This window comes from Narcine bancroftii, chromosome 3, assembly GCF_036971445.1.
Source record: "Narcine bancroftii isolate sNarBan1 chromosome 3, sNarBan1.hap1, whole genome shotgun sequence".
NCBI lineage: Eukaryota > Metazoa > Chordata > Chondrichthyes > Torpediniformes > Narcinidae > Narcine > Narcine bancroftii.
This window is the reverse complement of record NC_091471.1, coordinates 140443020-140460474: the sequence shown is the minus strand read 5'-3', so window position 1 is coordinate 140460474 and position 17455 is coordinate 140443020. Positions and strand designations below refer to the sequence as shown.

Below are 17455 nucleotides of genomic sequence, written 5' to 3'. Positions count from 1 at the left end.
ACCTGTGACAGCCATACATGCCCAGGCCATAACACCCCCACCACCAGTTTCACAGATGAGGTGATATGCTTTGGATCTTGGGCAGATTCTTTACACTTCTATATCTTGGTCCCATCTGTCAACAAAACCTTAATCCAGAATTCTGAAAGCTCTTTAAAATACTTCTTGGTAAATTGTAATCTGGCCATCCTGTTTATGTGGCTAACTTATGGTTTGTATCTTGCAGTGTAGCCTCTGTATTTCTGTTCATGACGTCTTCTGCTGACAGTAGTCAATGACACATCAACACCTGCCTCCAAAAGAAAGTTTCTGATCTTTCAGATAGGCGTTTTGGGATTTTTATTCATTATGACGAGAGTTTTTCTGTTATCAGCAGTGGAGGTCTTCCTTGCGATTACGGAGCTCACTTGTTCACTCATTCTTTTTAGGATTACCAAAATCAACTAAGGTTTGGGTGCTATACTGTTTTATACTGGTCTTTCAGTCTCATAAGAGCTTATTTGACTTCCATTGGGACAACTCTGGTCCTCATGTTGAAAAATGGCAACTAAAGACTCCAAATGTGATCAAAAGCTTAAAAGCAAGCCAATCTCTTTAATACCCACACCAATGAAGCAATTAAACATACCTGAGTACTCACAAACAACTATGAAGCCAAATGTCCCAAACATTATGGTGCCCTGAAATGGGGGACCTATGTATATATATAAAAAAAGTGCTGTTATTTCTACATGGAAAAATCAAAATTGTATACAAATAAACGAATACAATCTGGAATATGCACTTTAATCGCATATGAATTGTTTGGTTATAAATTTAAAACTGGAGCAAATAAAAATGTGTCTGTTCAAAACATTATGGAGGGCACTGTTCAAGTATTTGGATTGTCAGGGACCAATAATCAATATGGCTTTAGAACATAGCACAGGACAGGTCATTCAACCCTTAATGTTGTGCCGACCTATATATTCCTACCAAAAAAAGTACTCAACCCTTACTACCTTGTAATGCTCTATTTTTCTTTCATCCGTGTACCTGTCTAAAGAGTCTCTTAAGTGCACCTAATGTTTCAGCCTCTATCACCATCCCTGAAAAGGCATTCCAGGCACCCACAACACTTGTGTAAAAAGATGTCTCCCCTAAATATTCCTCCCCTCACTTTGTAGAGATGTCTCCTGGAATTTGCTATTCCTGCCTGACGAAAAATGCATCACCTCTCACTTTCATGATTGAATTCCATCGGCCATTTTTCCACCCAACTCTGAATCCTGTTTACATCATTTTGTTATCTATGACAACTGTTAGCACAATCTACAACTCCTCCAACCTTCATATCTTCAAAAAACTTACTGACCCATCCTTCTGCTTCTTCATCTAGGTCACGTAAAAAAAATCACAAAGAGAAGGGGTTCCAGAATAGATCCCTGCGGAATTCCACTAGTCACTGACCTCCAAGCAGAATACTTTCCATCCACTACTACTCTCTGCTTTACACATGCAACAATATGCAAGCTAATTTTTAATCCACACAGCCAAGGTTCTGTGGATCCCATGTCTCATGGCTTTCTGAACAAGTCTTCCATGGGGGACCTTGTCAAGTGCCTTTCTAAAGTCCATATAGACCACATCAACCACCCTACCCTCATCAATTTCCTTTTTTATCTTCTCAAAAAAACTCAATTAGGCTTGTGAGGAATGACCTTCCCTTCACAAAGCCATACTGACTATCCTTGAGTAGACGATACTTCTCAAAATGCTCGTAGATCCTATCCTTAAGAATCCTCTCAAAAAGTTCGCACACCATTGATGTAAGACTCATCAGTCTTTAATTCCCAGGATTCTCCCCATTACCTTTTTTAAACAAGGGGAGCACATTTGCAAATTCTATGGCACTTCCAGTGGACTCAAAAGATCATAGCCAATGCCCCAGCTATCTCTTTCCTCCCTTCCCACAGCAACCTGGGGTACATTGCATCTGGCCCCAGGGACTTTTATATAAATCTTAATGTTTTAAGAAGATTCAATACTTCATCTTCCTTAATCTTAACATCAACAAGCAAAGTATTTATTTAGGACCTCCCCAACCTCTCCAAGCACATGATGCCTCCTTTATCTTTAAGTGGCCCATCTTCATTCTCATCATCCATTCTTCACATATGCATAAAGCACCCTTGGGATTCTCCTTAATCCTACATGCAAAGGCCTTCTTATACCCCCTTCAAGTTCTCCCAAGTCCTTCTTTAAGCTTTTTCTGGCGACCATATACTTTTCATGAGTTCTTCCTGTTTCTTGCTTCCTAAATCTAATGTACGTTTCCTTATTCCTCTTAACTAGCTGCCTCACCTGTTTTGTCAACCACAATTCCTGTTTCCTACCATATTTTTCCCTGTACCAATGGGACAAACCTATCCTGAAGCCAGTGCAATTGGTCCCTAAACTTCCTCCACATTAGCTTTGTCCTTTCTCCCGTAAAAATCTGTTTCCATTTTACTCTTGTTAGTTCCTGCCTCATCCCATCATAATTAGCCCTTTCCCAATTGAACATTTTCCCATTTTGTCTGCTTTTATCCTTGTCCATAGCTATATGAAAGTTCAGGGAGTTGTGGTAACTCACTGAAATGCTCCCCCATGGAGAGGTCCGCCACCTGACCAGGTTCATTACCTAGTACAGGTACATGATCCTTTATCTGGACATCTAAAATCTGGAAAGCTCCAAAATCCGTTAAGTGGGGAGAGAGGCGGCCGGCGCTTGGGGGAGGCGGCCAGGTGACTGGAAGGGGGAGGGGGTGGATATGGCAACACAATTCAGGTGGGCTTTCTGAAATCTGGAAAAATCTGAAATTCAGAACACACTGTCCCCCAAGGGTTCCAGATAAAGGATCGTGTACCTTTACTGGATCCAGTATGCCTCTCCTTTCATACTGTGTTAGAAATCTTTCTTGGATACATCTGACAAATTCAGCCTTATTTATCCCTCTTGCAGTCAGAAAGGCTCAGTCAATATTATTTGGGGTGGCATAGTTGGCGTAGTGTTTAGAATATATTAGCTTAGATTGGATTCAACTTTATTGTCATTGTGCCAAGTAAAATACAAAGCCAATGAGATACAATTTGCATCCAACCAGAAGTTTAAAAAGTAGTGCTATATACAAATAACTACATGCAAATAAAAATAAGCGCATTCAGCAAGCAAACAATTATAAAAGTACTGACAGTAAATGTGAGTGCAGTACCACTCAGTGCTGTGATTTAAAGGTTAGCAGGGTCACAGCCTCAGGGGGAAAAAAGCTCTTCTTGAACGCAATGCCTTAACAGCATCAGTGATTAGGACCTGGGTTTGAATCCTGCGCTATTTATAAGGAGTTTGTACATTCTCCCTGCATCTGCGTGGGTTTTCTCTGGCTTCTGGTTTACTCCCACTGTTTGAAATGTACTGGGAGTATAGGTTAATTGGATGTGAATTGGGCGGTACACTCGTGGGCAAAAATGGCCTGTTACCGTGTTGCTGGTTTAAATTTAAATTAAGGAAGTCGAAGCCTCCGATAACAACAAGGTAGATTGTGGAAATCAAATTTAAAAGAAATGTTCAACAAAGTTACCAGGACCATTGATGAAGGAAAAGCTGTGGATGTTGTCTACATGGACTTTATTAAGAACTTTGACAAGGGCCCACATGGGAGCTTAGTCAGGAAGGTTCCATCACTTGGTATTCATGATGAGGTTTTAAACTTGATTCAACAATGACTTCATGGGAAAAGCCAGAGAGTGGTGGTGGATGATTGCCTCTCTGACTGGTGGTGTTGCCTCAAGTATCGGAGCTGGGTCCATTGTTGTTTATCGTCTATATCAGTGATCCAGATCAGATTCTCAACCTTTTTATGTCTATGGCCCCCTTTCCCTGTGAAGCAGTCATGTTGCGTTGGTTTCTTCTGTACTTCTCTCCCACTGATTGCATATAAAACAGAAAAATGTTATGATTCAGTCCATGGCCCTCCTTAAATGTGCTAAGGTCCCCAAGGAGGCTGTTTGGCCCCATTGAGAATGGCGTATTTAGATGATAATATGGTGAATTGGATCAGCAAGTTTGCAGATGACACAAAGATTGGAGGTGTAGTGGACAGCAAGGAAGGCTTTCACAGCTTGCAGAGGAATCTGGACCAGCTGGAAAAATAGGCTACAAAATGGGATATGGAATTTAATGGAGACAAATGTGAGGTGATGCACTTTGGAAGGACAAACCAATGTAGGATATACACAGCAAATGTAGGTCAGAGAAGTGCAGTAGAACAGACGGATCTAGAAATGCTGAGATACATCATTCCCTTAAATGGCATCGCAGGTAGATAGGGTCGTAAAGAGAGCTTTTGGAACATTGGCCTTCACAAATCAAAATACTGAGTATAGGAGTTGGGATGTTATGGAAAAGTTGTATAAGACAATGGTGAGGCCAAATTTGGAGTAATGTGTACAGATGTGGTCATATAAATAAAATTGAAAGAGTGCAGAGAAGATTTACTAGGATATTGCTAGGACTTTAGGAATGGAATTACAGGGAAAGGTTAAACAGGTCAGGACTTGTTTCCTGGTCCATAAAAGAATGGGGGGTAGATTTGATAGAGGTATACAAAAGTATGATGTTTAGAGATAGAGTCCTTGCACCAACCCTCCCTCTTTACTATCTTCTTCAGCATGATGCTGAAACAAGCCAATAAAGACCTCAACAATGAAGACGGTGTTTACATCCGGTACCGCACGGATGGTAGTCTCTTTAATCTGAGGCGCCTGCAAGTTCACACCAAGACACAAGAGCAACTTGTCCATGAACTACTCTTTGCAGACGATGCCGCTTTAGTTGCCCATTCAGAGCCAGCTCTCCAGCGCATGACGTCCTGTTTTGCGGAAACTGCCAAAATGTTTGGCCTGGAAGTCAGCCTGAAGAAAACTGAGGTCCTCCATCAGCCCCCCCCACATCTCCATCGGGCACACTGAACTCAAAACGGTCAACCAGTTTACCGACCTCAGCTGCACCATATCATTTGATGCAAGGATTGACAAAGAGATAGACAACAGACTCGCCAAGGCAAATAGCGCCTTTGGAAGACTACACAAAAGAGTCTGGAAAAACAACCATCTGAACAAACACACAAAGATCAGCGTGTACAGAGCTCCTGTTCGGCTCCGAATCATGGGTCCTCTACCGGCATCAACTACGGCTCCTAGAACGCTTCCATCAGCGCTGTCTCCGCTCCATCCTCAACATTCATTGGAATGACTTCATCACCAACATCGAAGTACTCGAGCTGGCAGAGTCCGCAAGCATCGAATCCATGCTGCTGAAGACCCAACTGCGCTGGGTGGGTCACGTCTCCAGAATGGAGGACCATCGCCTTCCCAAGATCGTGTTCTATGGCGAGCTCTCCACTGGCCACCGAGACAGAGGTGCACCAAAGAAGAGGTGCACCAAAGAAGAGTTACAAGGACTGCTTAAAGAAATCTCTTGCTGCCTGCCACATTGACCACCGCCAGTGGGCTGATATCACCTCCAATCGTGCATCTTGGCGCCTCACAGTTCGGCGGGCAGCAACCTCCTTTGAAGAAGACCGCAGAGCCCACCTCACTGACAAAAGACAAAGGAGGAAAAACCCAACACCCAACCCCAACCAATCAATTTTCCCTTGCAACCGCTGCAACCGTGCCTGCCTGTCCCGCATCAGACTTGTCAGTCACTTACGAGCCTTCAGCAGACGTGGACATACCCCTCCATAAATCTTCGTCCGCGAAGCCAAGCCAAAGAAAAGAAACACATGTAGGCTTTTCCCAGCTAGTCTTAACCGGGGACACGAGTTAAAGGTGATGGGGATAAGTTTAGAGGAAACATTAGAGGGAATTTCTTCACAGTGATGAAAGTATGGAATGAGCTACCAGTTGAAATGGTGAATGTGAGATCAATTTTAACATGGAGAATTTGGACAGGTACATGGATGGGGGAATGAGTATGGAAGGATATGGACTGGATGCAGGTCCATGGGATTCAGCAGAATAATAGTTTGGCATAGATTAGAAGGGCCAAATGGACTTGTTCTCTGTGCTGCAATGTTCTATGGTTCAATTAATATCTCCTAATAGTGAATTACAAAATATCTTGAGACAGCAAAGTTCATTTAACATAAAGATTGCACTTTTCTCCCGCCTTCACTTTATTTAAAAAAAACTTTATTTGAAAATGTGTTATTCACAATGCCCAGAGAACCTCCTTTCTCACAATAAGTTTTATTATGCAAACATTCATTAGTCACTTTTAGGATAAGAAAGATTTTGAATTTTGTGATAATATGCATTAGAAGGGGAAGAGGGAAAAAAAATCTCTAAAAAATGTTTCATTGTGTAGCATATAATGACAAAGAATATTTTTAATATACCTTAATATCCTGGGGTAATGTAAGCCAGCGAACTCCAGGTAGGCCATCTAAAAACAAAGCTGTTGAACTACTGTCAAACTGTGAACTGGAACTACAGTTCAATTTTGCTGGCTGAATGGTTCGTTGGAAGTACAGATTGAAAAAGTGGTTTAATCGTGGAACATTCTCCAACTTGCAAAAGGCACTGGAAGAGAACAAGATATTTGATAGGATTCTAGATTTCCTTTATTGTCATACAAAAAATGTAATATTACATGAAATTTTCTTTTACCTGCCATAAACCAAATAAAGAGTCTGGCTTAGCATGCCCAGCATCCCCAACAGTAAGAGAAACAAATGAGAATCCCTTCTGAGACACTCAGGTGCCCCACAACCTCGGCGGTCGCACAGACCTGTTCAATCCGTTAGCAACCCGAGTTCCAGATCCAAACCTCCAATATGATCAGGAAACTTTGAGGGCTCAAGGCCTTTCGGGAACCCTTCCTGCCATCAGCATCCTTTCAAATCGCAGTTGCAATATCTGGTTCCAATGAGCCAGTTCCACCATCATGCAGCCTCTCTGAGTCCTTCGCCTGCAAGTTGCCAATAGCCTGTAGCAGGTTTGAGTTCTTTGACCACAAATCACCGACAGGCCTCAGCCAGTGTGGGTCCTTTGGCTCCTGAGTCTCTTGGTGGTTCGCTGCCGTGATCACCATCCTATAGAGTCATCTCCTGGACTTCTCCTTCTCAACAGGAGGTGGGGTATTCCCCCCATCTCTGATGCCTGGTGCTGGTCTGTTGCTCCCCTGGAGTGTGTAACCCATCATGATCTGCTATCCAGCACATCTTGGTCACAAACCCCGTGATTGCAAGATTAAAAAAAATCATCGTTGGCTCCTTTAACAGGCTGTTTGAAGTCCATATGAAGCTGTTGGCATTAGATTGGGTGGTAGGACCTTGCAGAGCAGTGCTGTCCCTCTGCTTCCCGCTCTCCTGGTTCCACCAACAGCAACAGTGCGGGCATTTTTTAAAATGTGCTTAGATACTATTTTATAATTGTTTAAAACCAAATAAACAACAATAATTCAGTTTAAAATTTGCATTTAACATTCAGTTTACAATATTAACTATGAGAAGCTGCTTCGACATTATTTTCAATCTCAATTTGGTGTAACTAAGGGAAATAAATATCCATGTCATTTGTTCATTTGACTGGAGCACCAAGTAGTTATAATATCAAAAGTGTGTATATATCATTATTCAACACTGGGTTTTTTTCTCCAGAAACTTGCATCAATTTTTAATCCAACAAATCATGAGAAAACTAAACAATAGCAGAGAAAAGTTATGAAGTGAGTGTCCTAGAAAATCGATGACTATTAAATTCAAGTGTATCATCAAGTATGCTTAATCATTTTCTTCACACTACATTGTTCTACAATTTCTCTTTTTCAGAAATCACAAACGGTAATGTAATGAGGGCTTTGATAATCATAGAATTTTCTTAAGCATGCTATCAATGATTTTTCAGCCACTGTCACATGCTGAACCAAGCTTCATGCAGCCCTGGCATTCTGTTCAACTTCAAATGAAGTTGCTGACTCATGTCTTCCCCTCTCTATAATGCTGGTAATCTTAGGTTTGAGTCATTATGGACATCTATGTCAATGAATTCCCTCATTGTCAGCAGGGTTTTCTTTGAGACCAGCTTTTCAAAACTATTTGGTTCACATTCTTTTCTTTGCCAGGTCTCTTTATTAATCCACCCCCAACTTCACCGATCTACATCATCTCTTGATCCATTCAATACAAAGTTAAAAATTCTGTACATTAGTTATTAAATGCTTTTCGTCCTTCTGTTTAAATCTCTAATTTAATCGACGTCTTCAACCCAATCAAGCCTTCAACTTCTCCAATTCCTGTCATGTTCTCCCTTGTTTTGCTTGAATATTGGTTGTTATATCGGTTCTTGTGGTTTGAAATTGTTTCTAACATTCAACTTTTTTTTACTACATGTCCTTAAAAACTCTAACTAAAAAAATTTGTCATTCCTCGAAATGACAAAGAGGAATTTTCTTTGGTGAACTGGCATCCATTTTTCATGGATTATGTGTTTTTTTAAGCTTTCAAAGCACCAAATAAATGCAAGACTTTTCTCTGTTTTCAGAAAGGTTAAGTTCCCAAAAGAATTGTGGATTCCAAAAACATTGGTTGGAACAACCATATTTCATATTGGGCATCTGTGTATTAAAGAAATAACAAAGTTGCATTTATGCAATGCCTTCTACAACTGAAGGAAATGACAAAATGCTGTGCAGCAAATAAATACCTTTTGAAGCATGACTAACTTTGAGATTAATGTCATGCAAAAAAGGTCCCTTATTGCAAGGTGGTACAAGCTGCTATTTTATTTAGTGACATTGTCTGAGTGATAATTCAGAGCCAGAATCACCAGGCTGAGAAACATCTTATTCCCACGGCCAGTCTGACTGCTGACCAATTGAATGAACTGCTCAAACAAACGCTCTGAGTCTCTAATATTTATAAAATAATATTTATATATTTTTGTGTAGGTATATACAGACTGCAAATGTATCATTTGCTTGTATGTGTGTTTGCACCAAGGACCGGAGAACACTGTTTTGTCGGATTGTACTTGTACAATTGGATGATAATAAACTTGAATTAGTGGACACAAAATCTGGAGATCAGCTATGCTCTTCTTCTAATCATTTCATAAAATTTTAAAAATCCACCACTGGAGGCAGACTGTGCCTTCGTGACAGCACAATTGATGTAGTGGACTCTCAGTGCTACAGTATGTGGATTATGGCTTTTGATTTTGAAACAGAACTTGAACCCACAACAACCAAATATGGAAATGAGAGTGTTTTTACCAAGCCAAGACTTACACTTGTGATATTCACTGTAGTACAAAATTTGCAGTTTAGGTTTCCAGAACATAAATATAGATTTATATTGATATGCTCAATGACAGCAATAACTTAATTTCACTGATGATACAATATAGAACAAGACACTTTGAATATTGCCTGGGCCTCTAATCCAAATTTCAATGATTCAACTTTACTTAAACAATTAGTATCAGACAGAGACTGAGCACTTATCAAACTGAAAATTGTTCATACATTGAAAATGAAGTACACAAACTGGATTAAAATTCAAACTCAGTTGGAATTTATTATCAATCTATTGTTCATAAAGACTCATTTTTAGTACTTACCTATCTAATGAGTTGTACATGTACTGCAAGGTTCTCACGAGGTTCTTGATCATGTTTTTGAGCTGCGGAAGAGCAACCCTTTGAAGGAGAGAATAATTTGTTAATTTAGCATGTTCCCTAATAACTTCTTCCATGAAAGTTTATACTATATTAATAATCAAATGCTTTTATTTTACCGTTCAGCTGGTAGCCCGATGAGTAGCAGGTTGTAACCTTCCTTCCAATATCCTACATTAACAAGTTTTCCATTCATCAACAATGAAGTACTAGCCAAGGTAAGTGCAAAAAAAAAATGATTAAAACAAAATTAAGTAAATATCTAATTTTGTGATTTTCTATGCCTTGATTTTATAACATTATCTGACTTAGGGGGTTCCATGTAATAAATAATGATTGATGTTTCCACACAACATCATACGGAACATATATCTCTACTATATAAACTATCTTATATTTAATATATTATACTAAGCTAGAAAACTCTGCTCAGTGAGACTAACTGAAAAGGAAATGAAAAATGCTGATATTAAAATCAACCTATTTAACCACTCTGATCTTTCATAATTGGTCCATCTAAATTTGTAAGCCACAGGATGCACCATATAATACAGGCCTTTGTCATATCAAATAGATAACATGTAAGCAGTTGAAATTAAATATGCAAAGAAATGTTACTATATCAGACTCAAAAAAAATCATTATGTAACTCATTTGAACTTAGACCAGTTGATAGAAATGAATTGTTTATTATATATTAAACAGGATGATGGTCATTTTTGACCAAAATAAACACAATAAAATTATAGTTCTCACATTAATTAAAAAAAGAAAAATATTTTGTTCACCTGATAACTTGTTCCCCAGTTATATTTTCCAGCATATCACAGAGTGTTAGAAATATTCCCCGAATATTTTTCAACTTTTTAGATGCATCAGCCATTGGATAATGGTAAAGAATTTCTTGCTAAGATAAAATAAGAAAAACTACATAATTACTGTTAAATTAGGGCTGCTCAAGCAATTTTCTAATCTGGTTCCATTTTAGTTACTAACATTTTACGTGGGCCTTAAAGTTACAAAAACAACTAATAACAGTTGCCAAAGAAGATCCCACATATAGCACATGGTGCTAGCCAAATAAATGACCATAGATTTATGCTAATAGATAAATACTGGCTATGACACCAAAAAAAACCTGTATTCTTTGAATGGTACCATTATGTCCATCTGGCGATGGGTTAAAAATGATACCACCTACTGTGTAGCTCTCTTTCAATATTCTACTGGAGCTTCAACTTCATCTTAGGATTTTGTGCTGAGGATTTTGCTGAGATATGAACATTTTTAACTATTCAAAGAAATCATATACAGGTATTATCTAGATGGAGGAGATGTAATAAATAGTTTATTTACTGAAAAATGATCATTGTGACATGATAGCAATCAACAGCAACTGGCCTCCATAATTTAGTCTTTGCCACCTTTTGTCTGGCCTTCTGAGATGGTCAAAGTCTCCTCTTAATTTTCCTCTAATTTTCTTTCATGCCACTTGCTTTCCCTGATCTCTCTGGCCCGATTCCTCATCTTCTTTTCCTCACCCGCCTCGCCAACCTGACCTTTCTTCCTTCCCACCCATTCCCTTCATTCCATGATCAACTGTCCTCCTATCAGTGTCTTTCTCATATCACCTCCTAGCTTCTTACTTTTTCCCCCAATTATTCCCCCTGCCAGTTGTGCCTCTCCTCACTCCCTTTTATCTGAGCTTCTGCCCTCTTTCTTGCTATTCCTGATTAAGGGTTACAGCCTAAAACATTAACTGTCTATTGCCTTGATGGATGCTGCCTGACCTATTGATTTTTTCCACAATTTTGTGTGTTGATGTTTGTTTACCTCAGGGGTGTCAAACTCAAATTCACGGAGGACCAAAATTGAAAACTTGGACTAAGTCGAGGGCCGAACTAAATATTTATTGAAAATTTTCAACAACATCTGCATGTTTTCTCTTCTTTCAACATATGTAATGTTAAACTTTAGGATATAACTTTAGGAGGATAATGTTACAGGTCAGGAGTAGGTAGCTCAAGTTCACCCTTTGCTTGACCTGAGGGAAACCTATTTGGTCCCTGTGGAGATGTAGTCAGCATTCACAGGCTGTGTCCATTTTGGCCTGCATCAGGACTCAGCATTTCCTGCTCACTCCTCAGGCTCTAGGCCTCTATTCACCCTCGACTCACCATCCCTCTACCTGACCAGTCCTTTACCCAACCTCTACTCACCCCTCACTCCACTCGCTCTGCCTCTACCCACCCCATCCTATACACGCCCCTCTACTGCCTCTCCTCTCAACCTGTTCCTCCCTCTACCCGTCTCTCACCCTCTAATCACCCCTCCCCTACTCGCCCTGCCCCTCCCCTTTTACCTCATCCCTATCCACCCTCCTTCTACTCATCCCTCCCTCTAACTGCCCCTCGCACCACCATAACTTCCCCTGCTCATTACTCTTCACCTACACCCTCTGCCCACCCCTGCTTACCCACCCACTCAGGCTCAGCGCGCTGCCGATCAGCCTTTGTGAACAGCCACCATCTCTCTCTTCAGGGCTGAACCAGCCGTCCCTGGGGTCTGCGCGGGTGCAAGCGCTGAAGGCCGTGGCGACCGGAAAAAGTGCGCTCGCGCTGTGGAAGGGCCATCCGGTGCCAGTCGCGCAGGGCTCGCGCTGCCTGGGGGCCGTGCGCAGCCTGCCATGCCCGTCGCGCCGACAGGCAATCACAGGCGCTCGCCCATCCGCCACACCGCTCGACAGGTGGGAGAAGTGACTGGTTGTGCGGGGAGCCTTCCAACTGGCTTGCCGGCTGATGACATCGACAGACTTCTCGTGTTACAATTTCTCGTGTTACAATGGGGAAGGATGTGCAATGAAGGGGGAGGATGGTGGGGGTGACATTACCGAAAAACAGCATCGGCTCTCGCTGCAGGGCGGGCCACTTCTAATACATTTTTGAAATGATCTTGCGGGCCAAATATAATTATATCTTGGCCTGCGGGCCAGAGTTTGACATGTGTGGTTTACCTGTTCCTTCCTCTTATTTTTCTTCTGAGCTGTCTGTTTTTGTGGGTGAATTTTGGGCTGGAAATGCTTTCAAAGCAATTCCCAAGGCTTTTGAATAACTTCTCCAAGACAAAGAAAAGCATTTCCATTCACACAATCTATTAATATCTGTCATATAATCCTTTAATTACAATGCTTACATCTTTATGTCACTGCAAATTTGAGTACCATAAGAACAGAACAAACAATTGGTGGCCCAGCTCAGATCCTTGGAGGACAACAAAAGTAAATTCATGCCAGAGTATTCTCATGCGAGAGAATACCTACTTTGTTTCAATTTTGTTCAGCTCACTAACTGCTTAAATCAATAATTGTTTATAGCCTTTTATGAAGGCTTAATTCCTTCTGCATGTTCATATAAATTAAACCAATATGTATTCCCCCACAAGCTCACTTTTCTCTTCAATAAAATTCAGATGCCTGGATTGCACATTACAAATCGGTGCTCACTCTCTCTAATAAACACAAATGATCAAGATATTCATCATTATATTTGTGATTGACAATGCTGGTCACTGCCAGAAATTAAACTAACTGGTCCAAAATTTTATTGTTTCTCTCCCAGATTTATCAAATGGCTCAACCAAATACAGTGGAACCCCATTATAACACGATAGTTTGGCTAAAAAAAATGCAATGCGACAAAAGCGGGGTTGCGCTAAATCAGCACTTCAAAATAAATCATTGTAGTTACAGTTGAAATTAAAACACAAATTAATTTTTAGTAAACCGACCGTCCCCACTCCTGGTGGCTGCACAAGTCCTCGCTCGCCGCGGCAGCCCGAGGTCTCTGCTCCTGGAGGCAGCCCGAGGTCCCCAAGGCAACCTGAAGTCCCTGCTCAGCATGGCAGCCTGAAGTCCCCGCAACATCCCGAGGTTCCTGCTCCCCACAGCAGACCGTCACCCAAGACCAATGACTCATAGCATTATATCCTGATTCGTGTTAAACTGTGTCATGTTAAATCGGGGTTCCACTGTACATATCTTTCCAATCCAATGGAACAGATTCTGACTCATGAGAATCTTGGAATATAACCTGAGGGAATGTGCGATATTCTCACAAATTTCTTTTAGAACCTATGACTGAACCTATCTGAAATATGCCTCTGATGCCACTAATTCACTATTACTTTGTTTACCATAATCTAGGCATACCATTGCCCCTGATTCAGTTAGTTTTTTTGGGGGCAGGTGATGCTATCTGTACTTCTGAAGTACTTATGCAAATGAGTCAATAAATCTAATTTTTTTCCTGCACCCTTCATTTACAATAGTGTATCACTATTAACAGTTTGCAGTGGTCCACATTGTGCCTGACCATCTGCTTTCCCCTAAATTAATTTTTAAAAAGTAAAAAAAAATTTCTAACTCCCTCCCTCTTTACATCTTTCCCAGTTGCCAAGATCTGTACCATTTTTGTTTCTTTTTCTTTTTATCTTCAATGGTGGTTGTGACAATTGGAGCTCTTTTCCTCAGAGTAAAAATTGGGGGGGGGGGGGGGGGGTGGAAGGAGAGAACTCCAGTGACCCTCTCTGCCACTCTTATGGTCCTGTATTGACCTCCGATCCATTTCTCCGCAGCAACTGACGCAGCCGGCCAGAATGCTCTCAATAGAACTCCGAAAAAGGATGACATAATGGTGGCCAGTACCATTGCCCATTTCAGTCTTCTCAAGAGGTGCAGATGCTGTTTTGCCTTCCTGACAAGTGTGGAGATGCTGTGTGTCAAGGATAGGTCACTAGTTAAGTGAACTCCAAGAAACTCCAAGTGCTCTCCACTCTCTTTACTACAGAGTTGTTGATGTGTAGTGGAGGGTGGTCTTTCCTGGACCTCCTCAAGTCCACGATCATCTCCTTTGTCTTTTCCACGTTGGGATTCAGGTGGTTACTCTCACAACATTTCACAATATTTTCCACCTCCTCTCTGTAGTGCAACTCATCTTAGTTGCTGATGAGGCCGACTACTGTTGTGTCATCTGCAAACTTGACACTGTTGGAGTTGGATCTGGCGATGCAGTTGTGGGTCAGTAGTGTGAACAGGAGTGGGCTGAGCACACAGCCCAGAGGTGGGCCAATGCTCGATATTCTGCAACCAACCTGGAGATTGTTATCTTTCCATTTGGAAGACCAGGATCCAGTTACAGAGAGGGGTTGAGTCCCAGCGAGGATAGCTTCTCCACCAGCCTCTGATCATATTAAATGCTGACGCCTTGTATGAGGCGTCATTCTCCAGGTGGGCCAGGATGGAGTGAAGTGACAAGGTTACAGTATCATCTGTGGAAGGGTTTCTTCTATAGGAAAATTTGACCCAGCATCCCTGGGAGGTGCACTTTGATACATTCCATCACCAGATGCTCAAAGCATTTCATAATGGTGGTCATTGCCACACGGTGGTAGTCATTGAGGCCTGTTTTTGTCACCCTCTTGGTTACCGGTATGATGGTGGCTGTCTTGAACCCTGCAGGAATGATAGACTGCTACAGTGAGGTATTGAAGATGTCCGTGAAGACCTCTGCTAATTTGTCTGCGCAGTCCTTCAGTACTGACCAGGTATGTTGTCTGGTCCTGCTGCCTTGTGTGGGTTCACCTCACCTCAACAGTGGCTATGCAAGGGGCTAATTCCTTAGGGAGACATGGAGCATCATCCTGTTCTTCTCATCAACCATGCATAGAAGGTATTCAGTCTGTCCGGAAGGGTGGAGTCATTGTCCTTAATTTGCAAGGTTGACGTGATCCGTAATAGTTTTGATCTCTTGTGCCTCATGTCGCTGGTGTTGCACAGCTGTCTGTGGATCTTCTGTGCATACCCTCACTTTGCCTTCCGGATTGCACAGGAGAATGCACTCCTGGCTGATCTTAATGTCATCCTATCCCCTGTCTTGAAGGCATCATCATGAGCTCTGAGAAGGGCCTGGACCTCTGCATCCAACCATGGTTTCTGGTTAGCCCTGGTTGTGAAGCATTTGATCACGGAGCTTGTGTACTCCTCTATGCTTACATGACCGTTGTAGATGGCCACCTCCCTGAAACAGCTTCAGTCCGTAGTCTCACAGCAGTCTTGCAGTACTGCTATGGCCTCCCCCGCCCATCCCACATCCTGATCTCCCTGCGGAATGACCTAGTTTGCTTTGCCAGCAGTCTGTACACAGGGGTTAGCAGGACAGATATGTGATCCCACTAAGGTGGAGGCGAGGAGCCAGATCCAGACTTTTGAAGATACAGCGATATCGAGGTTATTCAGAATTTATTTTTCTTTGTGATGGCCTTTGTGATGAATCAAACAACACTTGAAATTAATGTGTTTTATTCTGCTGTTACAGAAATGAGGCATTATGTAAGATTTAAAAAAAAATGGGAAACAGTGTAATTATTGAAGATGAGGCCAAACAATATTTTAGAAATCAGTTAATAACAAAAACAATATTTTTCTTAATAGTTCATCTTGATAACATAATTCCCAAGTTACTTTACTCATTCCAGTCATTTGAGAATAAATATTCTGGCAAACTTCCCTAACACAATAATTCTGGATGAAAAGTCAAACAGAAGATTAACCTACCTGCTCAGATCCACACCACTTGAAGGAGAGGAGGGTAGTTATCCCCATCACCTTGGCTAAAATTTATCCTTTAATCAACACCAACCAGTTACTGTAATATGCTCAGCGGTACACTGCTATTTGTGAGTGCATACTGTATAAAAGTTGGTGCTATATGTCTGCCATCAAAACTGTGAGTACACTTCAAAAGAATTCTAATGAACACGTACTGTCTGAAAACATTTACTGTTTTGCTCTCTCAAATGCCATGCAATCTGCTGAGAATTTCCAGCAATTTGTTTTTATTTAATTTTGTAAGTATTTTATTGGTTATCAAGCACATAGGAATGCTGTAGGGTTGTGAAATGTGCTGCCAAAATGTTAAGACTACACTACACAAGTACCTAACTTACAGCACCATCAACCAGAGTTCGAATCTGGCACTGTCTGTAAAGAGCTTGTACATTCTCCCTGCGGCTATATGGGTTTCCTCTGGCTGCTCCGGTTTCCTTCCACCTTCCAAAATGTATCGGGACTGTAGGTCAAATGGGTGTAATTGGGCAGCATGGGCTCGTGGGCCAAAAGGGTCTGTTACCATGCTGTATATCTAACTTTAAATTTTAAAAAAGCCAATTCATTGTAACGCTCTTGCTCTTGAACCCTGTACACTTACAGATGCGTAACCTCCTGCACTTTAAAAAATCTCAACCATTTGGACTGCATGTTGCTTTGCTAGGAACCTAGTGCAAACCATCGTTCTCCTTGCTGTTGGACACTACAGTGCTGGAAACTGGTATGAATTCTTGCCTTTTGCTGGTACTTTCTCATCAACAAATTACCTAATGGCTTAATGTGCAGAGACTGCCTGTGGGGGCTGGCATTAGGGAGGTCAGGACAAACTGCTGCTGCCCAGCATTGGGATGTTGGCTCAGGGGTGCACTATGGTTGGTATGTCGAGTGAAGGCTATTTGCTGGCCATTGGCAGTAACTACTCCATATGTTGACAGACTATTTGGATCCAATGGTCTGCCTTATCACCTTTTGCATGTGGAGGCAGTACTGCTCGCTCTCCCTGTTGTTACTGCTGATAAATCTCTGGCTGGGGAGACACATGCAGCCAAACAACTAATTCTCAGATAGCAGATCCAAATTAAACCATGGATTTGT

The 17455-nt window shown here is 41.5% G+C and overlaps 1 protein-coding gene across 3 annotated transcripts in view; it reads right to left on the bottom strand.

The window, feature by feature from the left end:
- intu (inturned planar cell polarity protein) overlaps positions 1–17455 on the bottom strand; it is an 87512-nt gene that overhangs the window by 31791 nt on the left and 38266 nt on the right. For all 3 annotated transcript variants that reach the window (XM_069925242.1, XM_069925243.1, XM_069925244.1), the window contains 4 exons: positions 10488–10606; positions 9819–9908; positions 9643–9720; positions 6420–6603 (listed from right to left, as the gene is read on the bottom strand). In XM_069925242.1, coding sequence (XP_069781343.1) covers positions 6420–6603; positions 9643–9720; positions 9819–9908; positions 10488–10606 — 471 coding nt within the window. The remainder of the gene's footprint in view (positions 1–6419; positions 6604–9642; positions 9721–9818; positions 9909–10487; positions 10607–17455) is intronic.